The sequence below is a fragment of the Haliotis rufescens genome, unplaced genomic scaffold (assembly GCF_023055435.1).
Source record: "Haliotis rufescens isolate VD_foot unplaced genomic scaffold, xgHalRufe1.0.p SCAF_7, whole genome shotgun sequence".
NCBI lineage: Eukaryota > Metazoa > Mollusca > Gastropoda > Lepetellida > Haliotidae > Haliotis > Haliotis rufescens.
The window spans coordinates 39,319,280-39,347,246 of NW_025964361.1; the positions used below are offsets into that span (position 1 = coordinate 39,319,280).

The window sequence follows — 27,967 nt, forward strand, 5'->3', positions numbered from 1 at the left end:
TTTCTCATTTTTAAGACAAAGTTATATTTCTTTGCAAATCAGCCTTTGGGAGATTTCTTAAAATCAGGGCAATATATGAATACCATTTCTGTTGTCATAGCAACAAGATTAATATGGAAGGAAGGTGACACTTTGGTTAAACCGACAACAGTGGGTATAGTGATGACAACTGATGATCAAGTGATGATCAAGGAACGTAGTGTAGGGAACAAAATGTGGATTTGAACCCAGGAAAGAGGTGTACCAGGATAGCTAACAGGTGCAAACTCTGCACAGCCAATTGCTGAACCCTAGACAACTGGGACATTTGTGCACTACATATTTTTCTAGAAGGTTAAACCACCTACTTCAGTGAAGCATTCAGGCCAAACTTAACACTGGGTTCTTTTTGCGGTGAGGATTTACGGCATGCAAATTACACATAGCAACACATAGTAACAGCAGTAATTATCTCTGTCAAACCCAACATCCCACACAACCATGACGTCCCAAGTCAGTGACCAATAAAGGTAGTATAAACAATGGAATCCATCATAACAACAACACAACAAGGTTCACCTGAACTTTAAACCCAGAGTCCCAAAAGGTAAATCGGGAAGAAAGTAGTATTTTGTCCACAACTGAGATGTTTTGTTTAGGTTCTTATTTTCTTAAAGTCAGTATTATTTGAACCATGTTAACATAATAATTGTGTTAAACTAGAAGTTAAAGATTTTTCTCTTTCTTGTTCCTGTCATTGGTAAAATACAACTTGCTATTGCAAACCTAAAACAGAGTAATAATTATAACAATCTGAAACTTTTAATATTACTTTGGAATTATTACCAGTATTTTCTTTAGACCTGGACCGAGTATCAGCCTCTGGGAACAACCAGATAAATCCCTGTACCATCAATGCTAACAAAATATCTTCAAGAATGAAAATAAGAGAACTATTTATAACACTGAAGGCAGACTTTACTTACGGATTTCAACTTCTTTATTATTTCAATGCAACATTTTGGTACAGATGCTAGTACCTTAATAAGGAAACCTCGCATTGACAGAATATAGAAGTTGGAATCTACAAGAAAACTACATCTTCACCAATCTCATTAAAATCAGATCTTAGTTCTCGCTACCGCCAAACAAAGATCTGAGGACATCCCATTAAGGGTCACGTCAGGACGACCTTTCATCCAACCAATCAGAGCGTCGCTTACCAGATCATGAAAGTGACAGTCGGAATGTGTTTTCTAATCATGCAACCACGAAATATTTAACACGGTGTATCCCGAATGACAGTTACAGGTTTTATGATTATATCCATACAATCTAGGCCATCTATAAGCCATTCCAGAATATTCTTCTTATCAGTTTTAATTTTTTTAATCAAGAATATGTCAAAATATGTTTCGAAGCGTAGACGCCAGTTTGAAACTGGTGTCGTAAAGCTCAAGAAAGCTGCCTTCTGATCGGCTAAGGTTGATTTCTTGTCAGTCATTTCATTGGTTGGTCAAAATTTGCGAAAGGTTGTTCTGAAGTGACCCGTAATGAGATGTCCTCAAATCTTTGTTTAGCGGTAGCGAAAACTAAGATCTGAATTTAATGAGATTGCATCTTCACTGATACTACAGCTTCTTAAATGCCACTTAAAGATATTATTCATAACACTATACACTGTCAACCCATGCACACAATAGACACCTCCAGTTTGTATTCATTCCAAGGAAACAATTGTGATCTGAAATGTTAATGCAAAACGCATCAAAAGTTGAGTCATAATAGACACCAACTCACATACATGTAAACAAATGTTGATTTTTAAAGCTGCATAAAAGGCAGCAAAATACACAATATGAAACGTCCTTACACGTATAACCTCACATACAAAAATATGTATACCTTCAGTCAGGGGCTTTCTACAACAGAATAATTCCTGGGACTCAAGTAGGCTCAAATAGGCCTAAATAGGCTCTAACAGATAAATATTAATTGGTATACATTTACAAGAGGCAGGTGTAAAGTCTTGATAAATACTATCTGTCTAGGACAGTTGAAAGAAACGCTGTACTGAGACAGTTGAAAGAAACAATGGACTGAGACAGTAGATAGGTTAATACAACATACATAGTCTAAAGTAATCTGCTAAGAACATTAATATATAGTTGTTTTGTATGGCGAAAGAAATTCTCTTTCTCTATGACTTAGTGAGTGAATTGGGTTTAAATTCTCTTCAAACATACAGCATGTCATCGTAATTCGCGAGGAAGCCTAAAGTGGTGCAGGTCATTGACGTTTACCACTTCGGTGTAACCCACACGCCTAAGTATACTGCTGACATTTATCTGTAAATAACAATGAAAAGGCAAGTACACTATCATGACAAAGCCTTTTTTGTGCTGACACAGCACTTATTTTCTGATGACATGGCATTTTTTAGATGATAAACAGCTATAATAAACTTTGTCCAACCCAATATGACCTGGGCCTTGTCCATAAAGTGATCTTAGCACTACGACCGAAGCTACTCCCAAAGTTAAACTTACGCTGATCGTAGCGTTAAGATCACGTCACGAGGCGTATCCCTGGTGGATACATGTACATTGTAGAGAAGACAGAGAATACTCCTAACAAGCAACTGGGAGGTTATAACAAAACTCTTTCACCAAAGCTGGCATTGAATTCAAAACAGAAGTCCATTTATAACCCATTTCATGACCTTCTGTCATGCACGTAAACAACTATTTTTGTTTACATCAATATATGTAATATTACATTTTCCATAGATTCACATCTAAATGAAAACATGATTTAATACTTGTGGATGAGGAAAATATTTTCTCTAGTGGTCTCAAAGGGACCAACCATTTCATATTCTGGAGGAGCCTCTGAATTCTTATCAAATAATAATTTGTTCCAGACAATAATTTGTCCCCAGGCTTTACCACCCAAAATAGATCCATGCTGATGTCCTGAAAAAAAAGAATTAACTTTTTCAGCTCCCCTTTTCAAAGAAAATAATTGAGTCTTCCGAAGCAGTGACCACACAAATAGCTTGTTGCTAACAAAGGCAGCGCTCCCAAAATATTAAATGGTGTGTCCCTATTAAAAATCCCTATGAAAATTTGACAAATAAAATTTGAATTTTCACTTAATTTAAGTGCATGGTATATAATCTATTATACATTTGAATTAAAAAAAAATGATTCTCAGGCAATGACTAAAGAATGATTAGTGTTTACAGTAAGGTGACCTAATTAGCAAATGTGTGTTAATTAGAGTAAAAAGGTTTATTTATGTGGGTGCTTTTGCCACTGCCTGAGAACCAAAATAATGTTTAGTAGCTAGATGTTCAGCATCTTCTTGTAGCTTTCCTTGAGAAAACCAACCTTTTGGATAATATTAAAGAAACCCAAGGATTATCAATTTCTGAACTATGGTATGTCATGTGATAACTCTTTAAAACATATTCTACAACCCAAACCTTTCCCCCTTATTGCTATGAAAGTAGGAGAACTATAGAGAGAGAAGAAAACAGACAGCATGTTGAACCTACCCTGGTCTACACAGACAATGACAGGTGCCAATAATGATGACAGGTGCCATTGTCACTCAGGATCTTCACATACAATGACAGATGCCAATAATGATGACAGGTACCATTGTCACTCAGGATCTTCATGGACAATGACAGGTGCCATTGTCACCTAGGATCTTCATGGACAATGACAGGTGCCAATAATGATGACAGGTGCCATTGTCACTTAGGATCTTCACAGACAATGACAGGTGCCAGTATTGATGACAGGTACCATTGTCACTCAGGATCTTCATGGACAATGACAGGTGCCAATAATGATGACAGGTGCCATTGTCACTCAGGATCTTCATGGACAATGACAGGTGCCAATAATGACGACAGGTGCCATTGTCACTTAGGATCTTCATGGACAATGACAGGTGCCAATAATGATGACAGGTGCCATTGTCACTCAGGATCTCCATGGACAATGACAGGTGCCAGTATTGATGACAGGTGCCATTGTCACTCAGGATCTTCATGGACAATGACAGGTGCCAATAATGATGACAGGTGCCATTGTCACTCAGGATCTTCATGGACAATGACAGGTGCCAATAATGATGACAGGTGCCATTGTCACTTAGGATCTTCACAGACAATGACAGGTGCCAATAATGATGACAGGTGTCATTGTCACTTAGGATCTTCAGACAACAGCATATGCCAACAAAAGCAGATCAGATCAGATCTTGATCAGTAAAATGTAAAACATCACTATTGAAATCAAGACCCGCCAAGAAGTGAGTATTCAACCTTTAACATGCCCTAAATATTAGGTTCTGCTAAAATTTGCTTCATATTTTCTCTTCTTGGAATTGGTCATTGATCTTATATGTCATCAGCAGATGCCTGTTGTCTGTGGTTTAGACCAGGCCAGTGTCTGTAAACAGTAAACAAGGCAACTGTCCATATTTTATAGACAACGCATACCAGTTTACAAGATGTTGGTGATATTGTCCCTCAGATTTACCCTTGGTCCCAGTCATTGATATAATACAACACTCTGACTACAACTAAAGCTAAAAATCTTCCATTCGTATATCTTCCTCGTTTATGTCTTCTTCCTCATCAAGAGACTCCTGGGAAATACCGGCATTGATGGGCTTGATGGCGGCAGGGTCAAGACGGGGCAAATTACTCATCATCTGCTCAGCGTTGAGCCAAGGTTTGAAGTGAGGGTTGTTCTTGCTCTTCCAGTCTTTATATTTCTTACAAGCTTTGTAGATCCGGCTCACAACCTGGGAAAGAAAAAGGCAATGCTGCTTGGTTAGGGAATGTCATTTATTACAGGATGGGGGTTGGGGTAGGGGTAGGGGTGGTGTCAGAGGAAATCAGGGGAGGGTCACCATAAAATATGACAGTTGCTAGGGGAGGGTTGTGAAAAGTAATGCACATATTTTGGGAGGGTTATGAAAATTAGTACAAAGGCATGTTTGGGGGGGGGGTTCTTCCAAAATGTGACAAGTTGACAAGAAGGTCATTATTTTCAGTACATTAGGGAATCACAAACCTTGGCCACCCCCTAGACCATATTAATTGACCAGTCTGTTGGCCATTCATATTCCATTTATTTATTTCGAATATAATTTCTTTTCTAGAAGTGAGTGAGTGAGTGAGTGAAGGAGTATCGTTTTATCCCGCTTTTAGCAATATTCCAGCAATATTCAAGCGGGGGACACCAGAAATGGGCTTCACTCATTGTACCCATGTCGGGAATCGAACCCTGGTCTTCGGTGTGATGAGCGATCGCTTTTCTTCTCTAGGAAGTTTATGAAAATGTTAAATGACATAAAGAATAACATCATGCAAACAAACAAATAACAAACATGTTGTTTCCATTCTCATTCTACATCCATGCATAAAACTACTAAAACATGTAACAGGAATAAGTTTACAGCAGCACAAATAAATTATGATGCATCACACCAACCATGACCAATAGGTGTTTACAGAACTGAACATTATTGTCCATAACAATGTAGTAACTAAAAACAGAAATATTTCAAATTTGAAAGCACAGAAAATATCAATAATGTACCAATTTTGATGGCTATGATGTTCATTAAATGCTTTGTTTTCATATAACATATATTATGCTTCAGTTGAAATGATTCCAACTGCCTCCGACGACCTCGCCCTAAAGGCATTGAATTACCTATAAATGGCTGTGTACGGTTAATGGGAACAATAGACACCACCCACCTTTGGGGCCAGCATGTGTGTCAGCTTGTTCACAGCCCAGGATGGCAGCTTGCCTGAAACAGAAGCAGCACTGTGCAGATGGAGGGGAAATGGGGTTTAACATCGCATATATTATGTTGTGTGTGGCGTGGTGTGGCGTGGTGTGGCGTGGTGTGGTGTGGCGTGGCGTGGTGTGGCGTGGCGTGGCGTGGCGTGGCGTGGCATGGTGTGGCCTGGTTTGGCGTGGCGTGGCGTGGTGCGGCCTGGTGCGTCATGGTGTGTGTAGGTGTGTATCTCATAAATCTGAACTACTTCCGACTTTCTAAGACTGCAGGTATTCTGCATATTTGTTGTTTGTTTGTTGCAACATCTGCTCATGCACAGATGTTTGAAACAACCCAGCATTTGACAGTTTTAAGATAGGTCGGGTCACCAACTAAGACTGAACAAGTTAAAGTGTTGTTACAAGAGTTAGCAGAACCCAATGAGCGTAAAAAAGTAGTGTTATGAGCACCACGACTGCTTTTGCTGTACTGGACATTTTCATCCTGTGGGTGAGCAGTGTTTTTTGGAAATTCCAAGATTACCCTAACGTAAGATATCGTCATACACAGGTCATGACTGCCACAACAGCTTGATCAACTTGTGTAAACAAACTGACCACATCTGACGAGGTACTTGGTAAGAAGCACTCATATTTTTCACATCAATTACATGATTTACAGTTTTCAACACTGTTCTGTAGCAACTACATAACAGGGATTTTTCTTCCTAGTTTGGTTCGGCATGAATATTCACTGGAGCATCGTTCAATGCTAGTGATGACATTAATGGTTACTGCACTTGAGATCAGGTGATGGGAGTTTTCAACTGATACAACTGGTATCTATTTCCCTGTGATAACATTATTGTCTGTCTATCTACAACAACTGTCTGACCTAGCAACAATGTCTGGCCTGAATGCTGATACCTTTAGTCCTGTGACTTTGACATGAGCATGTTGAGGTCAAGGGTTAAAGGGTGACTATAGACATGATCCACCTACACAATGTTTATTCACTATCAGATGGCCATATAAACCAGAGTGAGTGAGTGAGTGAGTGAGTGAGTGAGTGAGTGAGTGAGTGAGTGAGTGAGTGAGTGAGTGAGTGAGTGAGTGAGTGGTTCTACAGTCTACACCGCTTTGAAAAGTGTATCAGCTAGATAGGGAAGAAGTCTGAAATGACACATGTGTTATATCGTTACCATACCCCAGTATATGTCAGTGAAACCCATGATCACTGGCATGGTGCTGACAAACCCAGAAACATAATCAGGATGGGCCGGGATTTGAACCCACAATGATAGGATTTGTCACACAGCTTTTCAGTCAACTGGACCACCTGTGCCTCTACCTTAAATATGACCATCTGATCCATCAATTGTAATCCCCACTAGGGCACAGAGAATGACTGATTATGGAGAGTTAGTTGAGCTCAACACAGCTTCGATCTTAAGATTTCCTAAATGTGTGAGCAAAGCCTAACGGATGCCTGTCGATGACATTGATGAAACCCAACAAGAACAATATGGTGACTAAGAGCCCGATTAGAGACTAACGCCACACCTAAGGGACACAAGTCTGCAATGACAAAACAGACAAAATCGGTCAGACAAAATGGACGATGGGTCACAAATTGTTTTTTAATACAATCGAACCTTGTTACCTCGAACATACCAATAACTCGAACCTATTCTCCAGTCCCAACTTCCTTACTATATTATGTTCATGCCTCTTTATCTCCAATGTCGGGATATGTCGAAGTTACAACATGGTCCTGCTTGGTTCGAGATAACAGGGTTTCACTGTATAACCTTAAATTAGTAAAAAGGGTGAAAGAATTGGTGAAAAGTGCTAGTGAATATAACATGGATCAGATTAAGAAATTACCGGTAAGCATAGTAAGGTATCATCCATTTAGACGACTAGTTTCTTCAGAAATATGCCACAAAATGAATAGTTTGTTAGCAGAGGTGAAAATACCTAAACGTTAATTTTTTGTGTGTTATTAGTGAAAATGAATAGATTGTTTGATGGTGCTCAGTAAATAAATATTTTGTTGGATACAGCTGGGCAAAAATTAGATGGTTCTCAAAAGTAATCCCCTCACACTCCCCCAATACAAATCAAAAGGACACTCCCTTATACATTATTGATTCATTTGGCCTTGGCCTTTGACCTTTGACTCACCTTTAGGATCTGACTGGGAGATGTAGGTCAGCTGACATCTGTCGTTATCCAGCTTACGAATCATGTAACCCGTGAAATATGAAATACCTCGGATGAAACCTTTTCTTGGTGGGCATTTCTGTAATGGAATTGTGAAATATATTAATAAGCATGATTGATAAGTCATAAGTTATTTCCAAATTACAAAAAATATGGAAACATGAGCGCATGTTTTGAAAGCACAATTGTCATGTTTCTATATGTTTATCATGAATTCTGTATTATTTGACTAAAAGTTTACGTGTGAAGCAAGAAATAATGAGGACTAGTTGCTGTTGGTAATAACTCTGCACTTGTTGTATCAAAGTATCAATGCCTATAGAACATTTGGCCTGAAATTAGCCACATCATAGTTTGTGCCAGAAAAATGAAGAAGATTAAACACATGTTAAAATCACAATTATATCTATAAAATAAATCAGGATAGTTTCTACAGTGATTTTTCATAAAAGTATTATTTGGAAAACCAAATCACAGACATGATAGATCAGCGCTTACACTGGGAAACAGTACTACAACGACATATTTTCTATATGGAAAATCGAAATATCAATATATATTACCGGTATTCATCTAGCCATCATAATACCCAAGGCAACCTTGCCAGATGGATCAGCTAGGTTTATAATGTACCATTCATAAATTACTTTAATATGAAAACAGTCCAATATGAAAGGATATGAAATAAGAGTTCACTCCATAGAGATGATAAAAAAGCCATTTCATCAATAAAATGTCTGGCAACCGATACTGCACGTCATGCATGACAGTCCCGGGACTGGTTTTATAGACAGCTGGTGATGTAGCTGGTGATAAACATGATATAGCTCGTAACTCCCTTCTATGCATTAACATACTCATAGTCACCTTTCCTATATTAACCTGACTGTTGTAGTTACTACCTGTCTGTATCTTTCCTCTCACAAGCGTTTATTGACAAATGCTCATGTTTGTCTATCAATTAGGGCTTTTATGTTTTTAGCAGTTGGTTGACAAGACTGATCGACATAAAAAACGGAAAAGAGGACAAAAAGGTTTGGTGTCTGCTGTTTCACAGTTAGATGACCCAGAAAGTGTCAGTGAAAAAATCAAAGCCGTTTGGAGAATAAAACTACTTTCAATAACAGACTAATCATTGCTGATAGATCCTGAAACTACTTTAGAACATTCAAACAAAAGCTGATTAAAGCATCAGTTTATGTTCATCTTGACGTTTGCTTCAAGTATTTGTGCGTGTATACCGGAATCTGACCACCAACACTGAACATGCTGAACACAACATTCTGTCAAGTAAGAGCTTGATTGTTTATTATTCACAATATGTGAATACAAATGGTTTTTTCCCCTTGTTTTAGACCATGTATGCTAACTTAGGGAAACACAAGTTGTGAACAAACTAGTACTAAGTACTTATGTTCCCTCTCCAGATCATTGCCCCAACATTGTTTTTAGTTACATTATGTGGTATATCTTAACTGAATCAGGACATTGAATAGAAAATGTGTGTACAGCTGATTGGAATTTCTGGCTTACGAGACAAATACACACAGTACCTTATCTTATCATCTGCATATAAAACAATGCCTCGCATACAGTAAATACAACTAAAATGGTAATATCACATTTTCATCGACCAAGTTTGTTAACACATTGTTGTGTTTGGCCGCGCACATATCAATTTTCCTGAAACTTGTACCCAAGACTAGGGAGATACGCATTATACTCAGTTGTGCATTCCACACAAGAAAGGACAGAATCTACTACATTGTACATTCTGCTAATGATCAATAAATCAATAATCACCTTGACATAATTAAAAAACAAACAACAGAAGTATCAGAAGAAGAATGTTTCATTCATCAGGGCTCGAAAAATTCACTTGTCCTTTCGTATTGATGAGTGGCAGCACGTGCAGGGCGAGAAGAAGTGAATCCCATCCTACCGTGTGATTCTACATTTCAATCGTTTCTATTCATCTCTAATCAAATTCAATAAAAGACCATATTTTATTGAGTATAGTACGCACCCAAGTATAATGCGCAAATCCCTCTGGGAGATTCAGTATTTAGGAAATTAAGAATGATTGTCAACATTAAGACACCTTCTCCGCATACCAATCAGTGAACTGTTTTTGGTTCAACTACTTTATTGTCTTTAAACTACCTTAATGCAAGTCGACAGAAAAAAAATATAAACTGTGTGTTGTTTTTAGGAAAACACCGTGTATTGTTTTTACGGAAGTGCTCTACTCAGCGCTAATAAACGGTGCTATTTATGTTTCATTGGATAATTTCAGGTAAGATTAAGGTAAGGATATACCACTGTTGATGGGGTGGGGGCAGTCGCATTGATATTGAGTCGCATTTTTGGCAAGGGGGTCAGCAGTTGCATTAATTTGGAGATGCATTAATTTCAAGGTTTACAGTGTATTAAAATTATAATAATCATAAGCATGACTTCTGTACAGGTGGTAGCTATTGCCGGAATGTTTTTACGTATGGAACAACGAGACAAGTCACTGTAGACGCTCCCGTGCTCTTTATCGCGAAAAGTGTATGTTGACATATTATATTCAAACTACAACAAATGAGTCAAAAGACTTTTAATGAGTCAAAGTATGACATTTATGATATATATATCCACTCTCTGTCAAATAAAGTTTGTTTCAAGATGTCAATGGCTGTAATCTGACCATGATTACTGTAAATAATGTTGAGTTGTGCAGTCTACCAATCACTTCACAAATGATTTCGCCAAAATAAATGTAAACAATATTGAATGAGTGAGTGAGTTATGATTTAACGTCACATCGGCAATATTTCAGGAATATCGTGACCAATATTGAATGAAATTTTGGTACACATGCATTATACCGGGCACATCCACCATGTTTGATGCTACTCATAAAGCCGACGTGACAGCTCATGTACTTTATACCTGAAACCATGGTAACATTCCAGTTCATATTATCACAAATGAATTTAAAAAATCAAGTTATCAAGTGACTGAGTGAGTGGTTTTGGTTTGAACAATATATCAGATCTGTTATGGAGTGTCAGCTTGATGTGGGAGGTATGGTGCTGACAAACCTAGAATCATAATCAGAGGGAACCAGGATTAGAACCAACGATCACAAGTTTCTGGCATGCCTAAGGGATGCAACTCTGCAAATTGCAAAAACAAGTTATCAAGACAAACAGACAATCCAGTCATTGATATTGTGAGCAACAATCCATGTCGTCTGGGTACAATGGCACACAATCAACAAAGTCACCTATCCATCTTATGATAGGTTGGTGGGGATCTATTCTAACCTATTCAAACCCCACGGTTGTATGGGTTCTGAATGACACAAGTCCAACATGCAAGGACTGCCTCTCATCCGAGCCTAGCACCTCTCTAAGATGTTTACCTCATGGTTGACGGAATGGTTGAAGATATACAGCTCTGCACCAGTGTCCAGCCACGACCGTTGGGTTACAAAGTCTCGGTTCCTCACTGGAGGGGGGCACCGAACTGAAAAATTAAACATAGGCATTTAGAAGTGATGAGAATTGATGGGTGTCAACTTTTTTATTAGGAGGAACATAACGTTTCGGAGTATATGCTTACTCCTTCATCATAATAGGATGCTGAGAGCATATATATGTACATATACATGATATATAGACAAAAAGAGTAATAAGTGGAAATATTAACAAGCAAAGCCAATAGTTACTTAGTGCTTACTGGTAATAAGCAATGGACACATAGACATGATAGAAGGCAGGGGGTTAGTTAGCACTGATCAGTTCTATTAAAACACATCTGTGACGTCATCCTATTGTTTGAACGCTCCATTATTTTTCAGGAATGGAGAGTTGTTTGTCAACTATACTATACATTATCTTGAACCAACATTTGAATTAATTTCCACTTGGAATAGGCGGAACTATTTTTTACATTTATTGACAAGTGAATAATTTCATATTTTTTCCGAAAACATGTGTTGCAAGCAGGGTACAAACCCGCATCATTTGATTTGAGAACCTGTAATTGTCAACCTCAGCTACGGCGGCACATGAAGGTATGTTGTGAAATTAACTATTAAATATTTTCATAATTTTGCATAGTGCTCTGAAGCTCAAAATAATATGCATATAGCTTGTGTTAGAGCAGGTTACCTACAACAATGTTCATATTTATAGCAATAAGATAAACCTTTGACGAGAAAAAAAATATCAGGTAATATATATATCTTTGTTCGGGGCTCTATAGTTCCTATTATTCCTGTCAGCATGTATTGACAATGTGAAAGCGATTGATAAATACTAGTTTAGGACCCAACGAAATTATGAAGAGCCGTGAACTATGCATTGTAAATGTCAGCTCGCGATGGAGCTTGGGGCACGTGCAACAGCGGCAGAGAACGCATTCCTTGTGCATCGCGCAAGGTCGACTCACGCAGTAAAAATACAACAAAGAGTTCTGGTTTATTTTTAAAATATTTTCCACAACATAATATTTTGTCAAAGTGTAAAAGTAGGGATGAGTTTTAAGTAGCCTCTTTTAAGCCTTTTTAAGGAATGGAGAGTTACTCGGACATTCCCGTCTACATCTACTCCAGGCTTTCTTAGTTATCTTAATACTTTTGTTGTTCTTACATGTACATATATACATATCTCAGCAACCTAGCATTTATGGACCTGATGAAGAAGTAAGCATTGAAACGTTGAAGCGTTGTTCCTCATAATAAAGAAGCTGACATCCATAAATTCTCTTTCAATACACTTTCAAGGCATTTAGATGTTGGATATCCATTGAAATATCATAATATAACCAAAGTTCAAAATTCTTAAAATTCAAAAGGCACCACTAGAACTTGATCAACATGTACGCAAAGACATCTTGCTCAAACAAGTGTCAAGAGAGGAAGAGTTGGGTTCAACGCCACTTTGAACTTATTTCATGAATATCATAGCATTGTCAGCTTGATGTTGACAGGAAGTCCAAAGTTCTTCAGGCCTTGCATATTTACAATGACATGATCTAGTTCTCATGATTAATCAACTGTTCACCTTTGAGTTTTTTAGAGGCACCATCTGCTCATGTAGGAATGTTTGAAAACCCCACCATTTGACAGTTTGGATCATGATGCAGATATGGAAAGGCGTCATTGAAAAGGGAACCAATATAAATGTTTGTTGTGGTTTAAAACAAATTTGAGACTGGTTATTCTCTGGCATTGATGTTTTATATTATGTTTAGGGTAAGGTGCATAAACAAATAATCTTTTTATTTGAAGTTTACTCGATATATTGCTTTTCCATTGGAAGAGAAGCATGTCACATGACTGTAAAACTGATGTTCATAAGGGTACGAACGGCACAATTCGACATTCATACATTTTTCACAATATTGTACTCGATCGTCTTGAAATGACGTAAACACTGACGGACTACTTCCACATTCCTGGGGAAACCACTGGAAATTCCCTTGCACGAATACATACAACAGCGTTGATTCTTGATCATTTAGACCCTTTAATCTTGGACTCAGCATTTTAGCATACATTGAGAGATGTCAGACACTTTGACTGCATGATCGTTCACGAATATCCTCGCCATGATCCATCCCAGCTGACCGACATCTTTTTTGTTATTTCTGACAACTCAGCAGACAAACAATCCTTAAACAATTCCAATCTTCTAGGAATTGTAGCAATAGTGTCTCTCCATTAGTATCCAACTATCAGCACATGCTACATAAATTATTCATTGAATGACTGAACATGCTGAGAGGAGTATATATTGTTAGCATTGGTATACATTTTATTTATACCCCACTTTCAGTCATGTTGCCATGGTTTCTTATGTTTATATAGTACTTAAGTAATAGTAGATGTATTGAACAATACATCTCTCCTTTTCAGTGTAGGTTCACAATAATACCCCTACTATTATCTTATGGTGACATGCCAGGATTATTTACTAGAATGCCTTCCTACCATTCCACATATGATCCAAAAGTGATGATGAAACAGGTAAACATTGAAACTGATGTTTGTAGTTGTTTGTTGTTTAATGCCGCACTCCGCAATATTCCAGCTATATGATGGCGGTCTGTAAATAAACTAGCCTGGACCAGACAATCCAATGATTGATATCATGAGCATCAATCCTCGCAATTGGGATCGATGACATGCATCAACCAAGTTAGCAAGCCTGACCACCTAATCCCGTTAGTGGCCTCTAATGACAAGCATAGTCGTCTTTTACGGCAAGCATGGGTTGCTGAAGACCTATTCTATCCCAGATCTTCACAGAAACTGATGTATGATTATAACATTTGATTGTCAAGACACTGACATCACCACTTTGCTCTCTGAGCTGAGCTTGTTTGCTTCTTGTTTAATGCCATAATCAGCAATATTCCATCTATATGACATTGGTCTGTAAATAATCAAGTCTGGACCAGAGCGATATTGTGAGCACCAATTCATGCCGTTGAGGTACAATGACCATGATGACACATAAGTGTTTTCAATCGGTTTCATTTTGGACGAGTCTACACCCTTAGATAAACATAACTTTCATTGTGAAAATATCCGAAAACGTGAAAAACTATTTCCATTTGTGTATCCTCCACATGTTGTCATCTAAGCCTCAGTGAGCTAGTGATATGGTCACTTTGATGTGTTAAGCCATATTGTCATACACCTCACTGTCGCAGTTGTAGTAGTATGTCAAAATAATTATGCAAAACGATATGTAAAGCACACTGAAAGGCTTTCATTAGGCCCATCTGTTCTTATTTCAGAAGGAGAGAAAAGTCGGGTCATGTGATAAGCCTACACACCGGGGTGTGGTCACTGGAGCAGAAAATTCTGTCGAGGAATAAGGCAAGCAGAGCCGTGTAAGCTCGCGGGGGGGTCGGGGGGGGGGTATTGTTTACAAAGTTTCAGAACGGTTGATGTCCTGTCCATTTAAGAGGGGTAAGTGGTAAGTTCTAAGCCTCACATAGAAAGACTTGACCTAAAGACATCAAAATATGCAGGGTTAGAAATTGGCACTAGTCCTATAGTCCTTGCCAAACTGCCCAATGGTAAAGGTATCATAAGGACTAGTAGAAAATTGCCATTTTTAAGGGTTTTGCTATATGTTATCATTATAAGGACTAGTGGACGAAAACTGTCAGTTTCTAACGCTGATATGTTTTTCAACATAACCACCTTCCACATTGATACACACACCTTCTCTTGGCTGTCCAAAAACGTTCTACACAGCTGCTATGACATCATCTTTCAAGTCTAAATGGGTTTCTGTTTGAGCTTTGTTTATGTTTGGTGACTGATAGATGTCTGACGGAGTCAGATCAGGAGAATAAGATGGGTGCTGAAAGAGCTCATTGTCCTGATGAGGAGCACACCTTTTCTCAGCTTCCCACGTCTCAAAGTCTCAATTTCATCCTGTAAATGCAGCATAATATGCTCTGTTTATTGTCTGGGCTTTTTGGAAGATGACAGCTCCAGCATCTCAGAACATGAAGGCAATTTCCAGCTAATGTGACAGTCTTTACCTTCTTTGATGCTGGTGATGTCAAATACTTCCACTGTTTCGCTTTCTGTATCAGCTTCAAATAGAGCCACATTATCTCAAGATATGTGCCTGGTGGTTTTTTTATCAGATGTCAAAAGCTTTGGAACCAGGCAACTGAACTCGTAATATAACACTCGCCATTTGCCGGCTGGTCATCGCCGTATCATCTAATCTCCAAAGCCAAAGATTTCACTACTAAGTAATTCCTTCTGTGTGAAACTGAGAACGTACATGCTAATCAATCAACCCTTGTACCATGGATACCACTGCTAACACTGCATCTGTGACTTGCACATACTGTACAGATGCATGCAGCTAGTGTCAGCAGTGTGTTATTTGATCTTCAATGCACCTGGCGTCATCAACAGTCACAGTAACTGGGACAGTTCACAGTCTGGCACATGCTCTGGACACAGACATCTACACACGTCTACTCTTTCATCTTTTATTATTAAATTTATTCATATATATCTAATTTATCTTTTGTAGTCTTAACCTGGTAATTCCATCAAATGTTATAACCATCAGTAATTCAGGCATAACACTTACAAGTATTCGAATGTTCCTGGAACCATAAGCTGAGGATTTTTATCAAGTTGATAAGAAAGATATAAAGGTAACAACCTCTACTACCCCATGGGGATACCGGGTTAGAATATGTCCCCAGCAATCTGTGCTGGTCGTAACCCCATGGGGATACACGGTTAGAATATGTCCCCAGCAATCTGTGCTGGTCGTAACCCCATGGGGATACACGGTTAGAATATGTCCCCAGCAATCTGTGCTGGTCGTAACCCCATGGGGATACCGGGTTAGAATATGTCCCCAGCAATCTGTGCTGGTCGTAACCCCATGGGGATACACGGTTAGAATATGTCCCCAGCAATCTGTGCTGGTCGTAACCCCATGGGGATAGCAGTTTAGAATATGTCCCCAGCAATCTGTGCTGGTCGTAACCTCATGGGGATACCCGGTTAGAATATGTCCCAAGCACTCTGTGTTGATCGTAACCCCATGGGGATACCCGGTTACAATATGTCCCCAGCACTCTGTGTTGATCGTAACCCCATGGGGATACCCGGTTACAATATGTCCCCAGCAATCTGTGCTGGTCGTAACCCCATGGGGATACCCGGTTAGAATATGTCCCCAGCAATCTGTGCTGGTCGTACACCCATGGGGATACCCGGTTAGAATATGTCCCCAGCAATCTGTGCTGGTCGTAACCCCATGGGGATACCCGGTTAGAATATGTCCCCAGCAATCTGTGCTGGTCATAACCCCATGGGGATACCCGGTTAGAATATGTCCCCAGCAATCTGTGCTGGTCATAACCCCATGGGGATACCCGGTTAGAATATGTCCCCAGCAATCTGTGCTGGTCGTACACCCATGGGGATACCCGGTTAGAATATGTCCCCAGCAATCTGTGCTGGTCGTAACCCCATGGGGATACCGGGTTAGAATATGTCCCCAGCAATCTGTGCTGGTCATAACCCCATGGGGATACCCGGTTAGAATATGTCCCCAGCACTCTGTGCTGGTCGTAACCCCATGGGGATACCAGGTTAGAATATGTCCCCAGCACTCTGTGCTGGTCGTAACCCCATGGGGATACCCGGTTAGAATATGTCCCCAGCACTCTGTGCTGGTCGTAACCCCATGGGGATACCCAGTTAGAATATGTCCCCAGCACTCTGTGCTGGTCGTAACCCCATGGGGATACCGGGTTAGAATATGTCCCCAGCAATCTGTGCTGGTCGTAACCCCATGGGGATACCCGGTTAGAATATGTCCCCAGCAATCTGTGCTGGTCGTAACCCCATGGGGATACCGGGTTAGAATATGTCCCCAGCAATCTGTGCTGGTCGTAACCCCATGGGGATACCAGGTTAGAATATGTCCCCAGCAATCTGTGCTGGTCGTAACCCCATGGGGATACCGGGTTAGAATATGTCCCCAGCAATCTGTGCTGGTCGTAACCCCATGGGGATACCCGGTTAGAATATGTCCCCAGCAATCTGTGCTGGTCGTAACCCCATGGGGATACCGGGTTAGAATATGTCCCCAGCAATCTGTGCTGGTCGTAACCCCATGGGGATACCAGGTTAGAATATGTCCCCAGCAATCTGTGCTGGTCGTAACCCCATGGGGATACCCGGTTAGAATATGTCCCCAGCAATCTGTGCTGGTCGTAACCCCATGGGGATACCCGGTTAGAATATGTCCCCAGCAATCTGTGCTGGTCGTACACCCATGGGGATACACGGTTAGAATATGTCCCCAGCAATCTGTGCTGGTCGTAACCCCATGGGGATACCCGGTTAGAATATGTCCCCAGCAATCTGTGCTGGTCATAACCCCATGGGGATACCCGGTTAGAATATGTCCCCAGCAATCTGTGCTGGTCGTAACCCCATGGGGATACCCGGTTAGAATATGTCCCCAGCAATCTGTGCTGGTCGTAACCCCATGGGGATACCGGGTTAGAATATGTCCCCAGCAATCTGTGCTGGTCGTAACCCCATGGGGATACCAGGTTAGAATATGTCCCCAGCAATCTGTGCTGGTCGTAACCCCATGGGGATACCGGGTTAGAATATGTCCCCAGCAATCTGTGCTGGTCGTAACCCCATGGGGATACCAGGTTAGAATATGTGCTGTGCTGGTCGTAACCAGAGCCAAGATCACTTTGAACGGGACCGGGACCCCAGGGACCTATTCCAAACCAGGGCCCTAGGAGTCCAAAGACTGATTAACATGGTAGAACCCAAAATAAAATGTTCAAGCAGTGTTATGTTGGCAGAATACTTAATATGGAGTTATGTCGTCTCATCACTGCTCATAGAGGGTCGGTCCATAGAGTTTATGGACTATCATTACCTGAGCTTACAAGGCAACACAGAATTTCACTAGACTTGTGCTTCTGACTAGTGGCTAAAGACACAGACTTTTATTTTAGTAGGGACAAAATGTCAAGTAGAATGTTGTTCTTAAATTCACCCTGGTCATATGCATCAAACCAGTTGACACTGTGCCAAACACTAGTTAGTCAACTAGCCCAAGTTTGGCTCTTAGTATCATATTTAGCATGTAGATTTTAGTGTTATTATACATGTTACATGGACTATTAGCATTGATTACTAGGCCAAACTGCACTTTATTAAACTGGCATCAGACTAGTGGCCAAAGTTGCAGTGAGTGAGTATGGATTTACTCTGCTTTTAGCAATATTCCAGCAACATCACGACGGGGGACACCAGAAATGGGCTTCTCCGATTGTACCCGTGTCGGGAATTGAACCCCGGCCTTTGATGTGACAAGTGAACACTTTACCTACCAGGCTACCCCACTGCCCTGCTAAAGTTGCAGACTGAAAAGGCCTAATATAACAACCAGGGAAATGGGTCCAGTTCTCTGTTTGGTTAAGGAAAAAGCTGAATCTGGAGAGAGAAATCTATAGAAAACCATGGTAACCATGGCAACAGATCCAATCTGTTCAGGGAGGGTTTAGAAGTGACAAGTCCTTGGATTTACTACATATTTAGTAAACACATTCAAACTCTCTTTTTAACATCAGCAAACATGGTGTAGCTTTCAAAATATTTTGTGTTTGTTTGTTTATTTATTTCAGTGGTAAGTGCTTGCTTGAATTATGAAAAAAAGTGATAAATTCATAAAGTCAGAGGAACACTAAGTATTTTAATCATCTTACTTGCATAGTAGCCAATGTCATTGAAAGGGTTAATGACGCAGATCTCGTAGCCTTCCAGCATTGTTTGATCCCAAGTCTTCCTGTACAGTGGATCGTGAAGGACATCATACAATGTTGAGGCATCAATGTCGTCAAATATTGTGCGAACCTACAAAAGTCATAACATGCTATAATCATATTGATATAATACTTGGCTTTTTTAGATAATAATAGACATTCTTTGTGATGCTGTTCAGCAATAAATATTTCCATGACACTGTAGCTCACCTGGATATGTTGCCAACAGTGTAAAATGTCAACAAAGACAGACACTTAACATGCTTAACAAAAGTTGCTGTCAGCGTTGACATACAAATATTTTCTACATAAATTATAACTGACTAAAAATCAAATAATTTGTACAAAATATGTCACCATAAACATAATAAAGAGTTCAGCTCCCTCAGTGTGGCAATTTCAGAGAAGATGTTACAATGCAAGTATGCATTATGTGAGAATTCAAGAGCCAATATAAGGTTGCAGACATACAGAAAATCAGATTTGAACCTCTTGAAGAAATTCACATGTTATCACTGGTGGGTATATGCATGTGATGTCTTGGCTTCATTGGTTCAATGATTTTGGAGAAGATGATCTTTTCAGAAGGAGGAATTGCATTTTGAGAGACTTTAAGAGCTGTGCAAAAGTCAAAGCAGGGTAAACAAATTTTTGTTAATACAAAACACGGAATACAGAAGTTGAGCACCACTAGTGACTACACATGTACCCAATTTTCATTACAATTTGATCAAAAACGGAAGAGTGATGGCCATAAGTATGTTTTTTCAATATGGTTGAACATGTGGAATAAATTAGGGTGTCATCATTGGTGGGAACCAGTGTGTGAAGTTTCAGCTTCACTGGTCCAGTGCTTTCTGATGACAAGGTGTTCATGACACATGACGGACGACAGATGTCAGACAAGGCACACGCTCACTTGACTCTCACTTGAGATAATAAGTATAAAGCTGCACAGACAATTACAGACATTGTAAATATTTTAACATTTTCATCATTAACATCATTCATTTTAGCATTTAACATTTTCATCAGTATTTGTAATAGTAACAAATACAAAATAAGCGCTATATATATAGATATAAAAATAAAGAAACTTGAAAATTGTGCGTCAACATGTGTCAGTATAATATAAGATGTTGAAGAATAAATTTATCTCAAACAACTTTTGTAACAATGGTAACCATGGAAACTAACTCATCAACCTGTAGAACATTTCCAATAAAACCTTTGTGTCAATATGGTCAAGTGTCATGGCAATTTAAATACTAATAATTGTTATATAAACATGATGGAAAAACTAAGAAATGAAATTTATATTCGAAAATTATTATGTATATCCACAACTAGGAAAATACCTGCCCATGGACTACCATTATTAATCAGGATAAATAATCCTGTCTACATGTAGTACACAATGTAAACATTTTCACGAATATGTATACCCCTGGTATATATCAAATTTATCCTAACTAGGATAAAAGGAAGGATGGGAACAATCCAGTTTCTCTCGGGAATATCATCTATTATTGTCCGGGAATATTATCTATTATTTTGTTTTCAAATTTATACAAGCACTGGTATGTGAAATTAAATTCATTAAAACGATGATAAATATCCTATTTATAACCCAAGCAGCTGGTGCTTGTGGAGTCGTAGTGACATTCATCAAAACATGATTCGAATGATCCAAACAGTTCTATGTCATGGGGCTGAGTAGGCAAACTGTGGCAGGGGATCTCAGCAGGCCCTCACTATAAAACCAGCATTAGTCTGAACAGCACAAGTGGCCACATACACACACATGTCCCCTTATAAATGCGATAATCTTAAATGGGACATTAAACCTCATTTTACTTTAGGTTATGAATGTGACATTTGCATGTTGCCAAAATCAGTCATAACTGATGGTAACTTTCAACATGTTCACTGTACAACATTACAGTAATTCTACCATATCTATCATTTCATTGTTTTCAATGCAGAGCATGTGATTCCTATCAGTAGGAATGATTTCAAATCCAATAATAGCTGACAAGCCCCAACCTTGTCACCAGAAGTTACACCTTTTAATAACCAAAATATTTTGAAAAGGGTGAATAAGGGGTGAGCGAATGTTGTTACCATGGTTACCTGTGGTAAGATAATGTAACTGCCAAATTTGATTGGTTTATGAAAGTTTGAAACAATACCTGTTTGGGGAATTGGTCAAACATAGAAAAATCTATTAATGATAATGATTGAGGTTAATGTTGGTTAATGTCTAAAATGTCTGTGCTCAAATTGAGCTCCAATGCTTTTGCAAAGTGTTGTTAATTTCAGATTTAAAGGTGTAATGAGAAATTGTGCATAGTAATTTCTTACATCTCACCCCATTTGCATGTGTTATGTGAAATACAATAATTTTCAAATTTATTCACTGTGGATTTACAAGTTAACCACATCATTTTCGAGTTACCACAGTTATATTTTACATTATTACTAGCTTCCTCAAACTCACCATGCTCGGAGTATACATTATATCATAGCATGCAAGAGTGAGTGAGTGAGTATGGTTTTACACTGATTTTAGCAAAATTCCAGCAATGTCATGGCGGGGGACACCAGAAGTAGGCTTCACAGATTGTACCCATGTCGGGGATCGAACCTGGGTCTTCGGCACAACGAGCGAACGCTTTAACCACAAAGCTACCCGACCGCCCCTCATAGCATGTAAGAACAAACATTATCACAACACAACACATCTGCAAGGAAATAAATTGCACCAGGCCTTGAACCATGTCCGATATCCAATTCTTGATGCTTAATAAAATATTCTTTATCCCTTTCATCATGTGAATTGGAAAATAAATCAATAATGCCTTTGTTGTTGGATGCACAGAGCCATAATCATGATAATAGCAAGTCAAATACATACTATGGGCAGCTGTTTCAACATGTGCTCACATCAAATCAGTATTTATTAGCTGGCATGCAGATTTGAATCAACATTAAGCCTAGGAAATACAATTTTGTAATTTTAAGCAGTGTAAATAAGGGAAAGAGTTGTTATATTGTTGTCAAAGGCACAGTGTTGGAAATAAGCCTGGGACGGGTAACTTGGGTCGGGTGGGTCCTGACTAGGACCCGGGTACCCACAGGACTACCTGAACACGTGGTTAGTCATGTGATATATTGTTTAATGACAAAAATTATCTACAACTCTATAGTTACACTATAAGTCACTAATGTTCCCATTTCTTTCTGACAATGCACCAATTCCTTCTGACTTTCATATGTTTGAATAAAGATAAAACTTCAGTGTATGCATGACTAGATCATTTTACATGTGTATCTAAATACATTTTGCCAGGGCTAAGGTCAAACTTTTCCATATCGGACAGTTTGTACCTATCTCTTAATATCTACAACGGGTACCCGGGTAGGGTCAGGTAATAGGGTGGTGGGTACCCGGGTCGTAAATTTGGACTCGTCCCAGCCCTAGTTGGAAACTATATTCATGATAATGTGGTGAGGTCAAATGAGCATTGATCAGTTGATGGGGTTTAACGTTGCATTTAAGTTTATTGCATACACTGCATGTTGAGCCCATCAGTATATGGGTACCATTTTGGTAGGTCACGTATCAATAGAAGACATATATTCATTTGATATTAGTATCAACATTAGCAGTGTTCATTATAACCGGAATACCGCTATATCGCAATACAACCCTTGTGTATTGATCATGTTGATATTTTCTGATAGTCCAAAAAAAGTAATATATAATTATATAAATAATATCTACTAACATGAGGCATTTGGATGGACTGGGTTCCTATATAAACCATTTAAACAGCACATGCTTGATGCTGTTTACATTAAGATTCCATATTGATGACTAAAGAGGTAGTCTTGTTTATCCATACTACCCATCTTCCAATTTGAAGTCTGGATTATTGAATGAAGAAGTACCATTTGAACATGTTGAACAGTACAAATATATTTATCATGCCTTCATGTCAGAATGATGAGATCTGATTGGTCCACGTGATCTTGATAAAATACTATGTATCGATCCTTGAAGGGGAATACTTTTCTCAGTGGGGAAATAAATCTCTTATACCCCAACCTATGGCAGGTCAGGGGAGAGACAGAATAAATCCCTATACCCCACCTCAAAGCAAAAGGCGGCACGCTTTTTCTGAGTTACCGGTAATGAAAGTCATGTGGCATAGTGCAAGCTTACTCCAGCTCAATTAAACAGCTGTTTTCTATCAATATTTAATTTGTTTAAATTCTTTAACAATGTCATATTAAAACATGTTGGTTACATAAATTCATTGTAGCAGGATCACTCAGCGTACAATGGTTTTTATACGAGCCAGATACAAGAGGTATAAAACCTAACGTGGGATGCATAAAACCCCATATTCCCCTCATGATCCTGCTACAAATTATAATAATTTGTGCCCAAATATGTATTGAAAAATGTATCACAATACCGAGAGCTGTATTGCGATATATTGCAATATGATTTATGTGCCAATACACTCACCCTAACAAACATGATGATAAACAATAAACATGCTGTCCTAGACACTGTCTTATGGACTCAAATCAAGTAAACCTGTTTCAGTTGGGTTCATTTTCTTTGATAATGGAAACGTTTCCTCAACATGTCACATGTTGAATTTCACATTGTATAGTATCATGTTATTAGTGAGAATAGTATTCTATCGCAACAAAGTGTATTGTTGCCATGGTTACAGCCCGACATGGAGGAGTTCCATATATCTTTTGTAAATAGGAGCGAGGTACTGCTCCCATAATGCAGCTGCAGAGTGGAATTCACTTCTTGTAGATTTAAGGTCCCTTTGAACAATTCCAGAATCAGCTAAAGACACACCTGTTTCCTTTGACTTTTAAATATTAATACATATTGACATTTATGTGCTTTGAGCACATTTAAGTGTAGAGGTTAGCACCATATAAGAGGCCATAATTATCATCATAACATGGATTATTACATCACTGGAGATTTGATGCTTTGGTTGTCAGGTTCACTCAAAATGACTACAATTGTCTGTGTGTCCAGGGGGCACTGGTGACCTAGTCATCTAAGGCACTGCAATTAACTTTGTAGAATTACACTCCAGCAGCATCTGATCTGCATGCCAGAAACTTACCACTGCTGGTCTGCATCCTGGTCCGCCCTGACTATGCTCCAAGTTTTTTACAGACCCATACCTGTGCTGGTGGGTTTTAAAAAAGTGGTAACATCTACAAGATCGAACGCCTTCATCACTTTTAACTTCCCCCCACAAGCTGATATGTTGTGATAAAACTGAAATACTGTTCAAAGCAGTATCAAACCAAACTCACTCAGCCTTTGTGTGTCCTGATTGTCACATCTGACTTCCTCCACTATGAAGCCAGACCATTGTTCATTGTTCGCACACATCCTCTTAAAAACCAGTCATTTATCAAACATGATAAGTCAATTAACAACAATGCACTTCCTTATTCGTGTTATACATGCAATACACTAGATCAGACGATACAAGCTATATATCCCTTATACACTAGATCAGACGATACAAGCTATATATCCCTTATACACTAGATCAGACGATACAACTTTCAAGCTGTATATCCCTTATACACTAGATCAGATGATACAAGCTATATATCCCTTACACACTAGATCAGACGATACAAGCTATATATCCCTCATACACTAGATCAGACGATACAAGCTATATATCCCTCATACACTAGATCAGACGATACAAGCTATATATCCCTTATACACTAGATCAGATGATACAAGCTTTACATCCCTCATACACCAGATAGGATGATACAACCTATATATCACTTATACACTAGATCAGATGATACAACCTATATATTCCTTATACACCAGATCAGGCGATACAACCTATATATCCCTTATACACTAGATCAGACGATACAAGCTATACATCCCTCATATACTAGATCAGATGATACAACCTATATATCCCTTATACACCAGATCAGACGATACAAGCTATACATCCCTCATATACTAGATCAGATGATACAACCTATATATCCCTTATACACCAGATCAGACGATACAAGCTATAGATCCCTCATACACTAGATCAGACGATACAAGCTATATATCCCTTATACACTAGATCAGACGATACAAGCTATATATTCCTCATACACTAGATCAGACGATACAACCTATATGTATCCTTGCTAGTGGCACACACCTGTAGACATATTGTGATCAGACGATACAACCTATTGTAGATCAGATGATACAACCTATATGTATCCTTGCTAGTGGTACACACCTGTGGACATATTGCGTTGTATAAACATCTGTCAAACTGATGGACAGTTTTACAACAGGAACAAAACATGAAGGATTTTACTCCTCACCACAAAGGATTGGATGTACATGTAATTTCTTCTGGTGCATGTGTTTAGTTACAGCACTGTAATGTCATTCAAGAGCATTCCTTCTCCATGTCCTTCATCAATGTAAAATGGATCACTGGGAAACATCACAACAGCAACAGGTACTAAAATTCTGTCTGTTCTCAGACATTGTACTTTTCATCATGAAATTGATAATGTTCATATTCTAGTTAAATAATCCACAAATTCATTAAAATGACATTCTATTGAAAGATGATCCATCACAAACTTCATTATCGAGTCATGGGTGGAAATTATTGGTCCCAATGCTGATATCTTACTGAGTTTGGTTTGTGAATCAGGTTCGAAAGTAGAATGGAATAAACTAATGAATTGCCTGCCAGGTGAGGTGTAGAATGTATGGTAATGCAATGTCTTGGGTATATAATAAATGCTCTAGGTCAAAACAATAACCAGTTTGTTTTCCTGGGGACTGACATATTGTTTTAGAAAATTTGTTCCAGTTTTGTTTTCAATCTCATGTACATGATGTAAATCTGTAATGCTTACTAAAAATCGCTTTCAATGAAATAAAGAATACATATTTGGGGGTAAGTGATTAAAAATGATTTAGAAATAGAAGTATGATTATTAGTGAATCAGAGATGTAGGAGGTGCACTGTAATTTATCTTTCACCGCATATTGGCAGTCTAGACTTTTCTTCCAGGATAATTCATAGTCCCAAGTAGTAACATATATTGCTGTATACCCTGTACTGGTACTGCTATATTAATTAATATTGTTGTAACAACTAACAGGTGTAACTGTAATTTACAAGGCGCTATTAAGAAATAGTAATGTTACCCTGTTGACTGATTGCTGATAGATGACAATGGTAACTATAATAGAAATAAAGAATAAATGAATATCACCAATGAATAAAGCATATATACTACTACATAAATAATTCTTATTGTTAATAAACATATGAGGTGCCGTTTTCCCACGACAATCAGTTCCTGTTTTCACACGTGAGGTGTCGTTTCCACCAGAGGAAATTGGAGCTGTTTTGCTGAGGTGCCGTTTTAGCCCGCACCAACCATGCCTACCGATATGAATAGGCATATATGTTTTGAATCACCCATCCCTTGAAATGCCAGCAATGTCGTCATAAGAATTAAAATAGGACATGGGCACATGAAGATAGAAAAACTGATATTAAACAATGAACAGAAAAGGGGTTACGGTAACCATAGCTACGGGACAGGGATGTACATTGATGGTAGGTAAGTACAGAAATGTACCACAACAGGCATAACTATGGCCATATGTAGAATTAACTTTCCTAATGATGAGCAATGGGAAACAATTCCTCTACCCTTACGAAAGTACATAACAACTCTCATATCTATATAAACACCGGTTATCATGTAGACTGGTCTGAGTCAAAACAGTATTATAATTTCCAGTAAACGCACACATGTCACGGAGTCCAAATCAAAGGAGTGATTGTCAGGTTAATCACTATACATAAAAATGACTCACCTTAACCATTTTGAAATTTGACACATCGTTTGTTTTCGTCCACACCGTCGTGCTCTGTTTATTGATTTCTAGTTTCCAGTCAGAATGATCGTCACACATCGTTTGAAGTTTTCTGAAATCGGCATCTTCCGCCACCCTCACCTCGCCGATTTCCATTTTGAGGTATCTTGAGGTTACCTATTTGATATATTCTTGCTTTGCCAAATGCTAACCCTAACTTCGGTGTCGTCGACGAGCGAGTACCTGTCAGGTGTGTTGACTCGACAGTCGCTACCGTAAACTGGTATGTATTGTCGTGTGTCAATCTGGTGTCGTAAACTACACGTCGTTTGAACTTACATTACCACATCCTTTATATTTAACTAAACCATTTCGGCAAAAGTGGACATACATAATAAATAGTTAATCAGTACAATTCTCAAAAGAACAATTTTAAGGATTGACAGTGTAAATCTGTAAATGTATAGAATCGGCCTTGACCTTGACACTCGTAGGCGACCTTCATTTTTTTCTCTGGCCCGGTTTAGGCTTGTTTCTGATGAAAGTTAGCGCTACAGCATGTACAATTAAATCAGCCATACAGTTCGAGATGGATGATCTGGAAACTGGAAATGCTGACATTGACGCAAAAGTTGACGAATGGATGCGATGGGATAGG

At 38.8% G+C, this 27,967-nt stretch overlaps 2 protein-coding genes across 4 annotated transcripts in view; one reads left to right on the top strand and one right to left on the bottom strand.

The window, feature by feature from the left end:
- Positions 1-1,496: 1,496 nt before the first annotated feature.
- On the bottom strand, positions 1,497-27,578 carry LOC124144197 (START domain-containing protein 10-like). The gene is made up of 6 exons (XM_046513487.2): positions 27,310-27,578; positions 19,308-19,455; positions 11,428-11,531; positions 7,977-8,094; positions 5,768-5,820; positions 1,497-4,803 (listed from the first exon to the last, which is right to left on the bottom strand). Exons 1-6 carry the CDS (start codon positions 27,463-27,465, stop codon positions 4,585-4,587), a joined length of 798 nt encoding a protein of 265 aa, XP_046369443.1. The 5' UTR covers positions 27,466-27,578; the 3' UTR covers positions 1,497-4,584.
- LOC124144194 (phosphoglucomutase-2-like) overlaps positions 27,558-27,967 on the top strand; it is a 30,931-nt gene continuing 30,521 nt past the window's right edge. For 2 of the 3 annotated variants that reach the window (XR_007219100.1, XM_046513482.2), the window contains exon 1: positions 27,804-27,967. Coding sequence is in view for 1 of the 3 variants with exons in the window: in XM_046513482.2 (XP_046369438.2) it covers positions 27,848-27,967 (120 nt within the window). In the remaining 2 variants the exon portion in view is untranslated. The other variant, XM_048388106.1, reaches the window with a different exon arrangement.

Coding starts and splice junctions, on each gene's coding strand:
- LOC124144197 (XM_046513487.2), bottom strand. CDS start 27,465: ATGGAAATCGGCGAGGTGAGGGTGGCGGAAGATGCCGATTTCAGAAAA. Junction 19,456..27,309: donor CAAATTTCAAAATGGTTAAG/GTGAGTCATTTT, acceptor TGACTTTTGTAG/GTTCGCACAATATTTGACGA. Junction 5,821..7,976: donor CTCCCAGTCAGATCCTAAAG/GTGAGTCAAAGG, acceptor CTTCTGTTTCAG/GCAAGCTGCCATCCTGGGCT.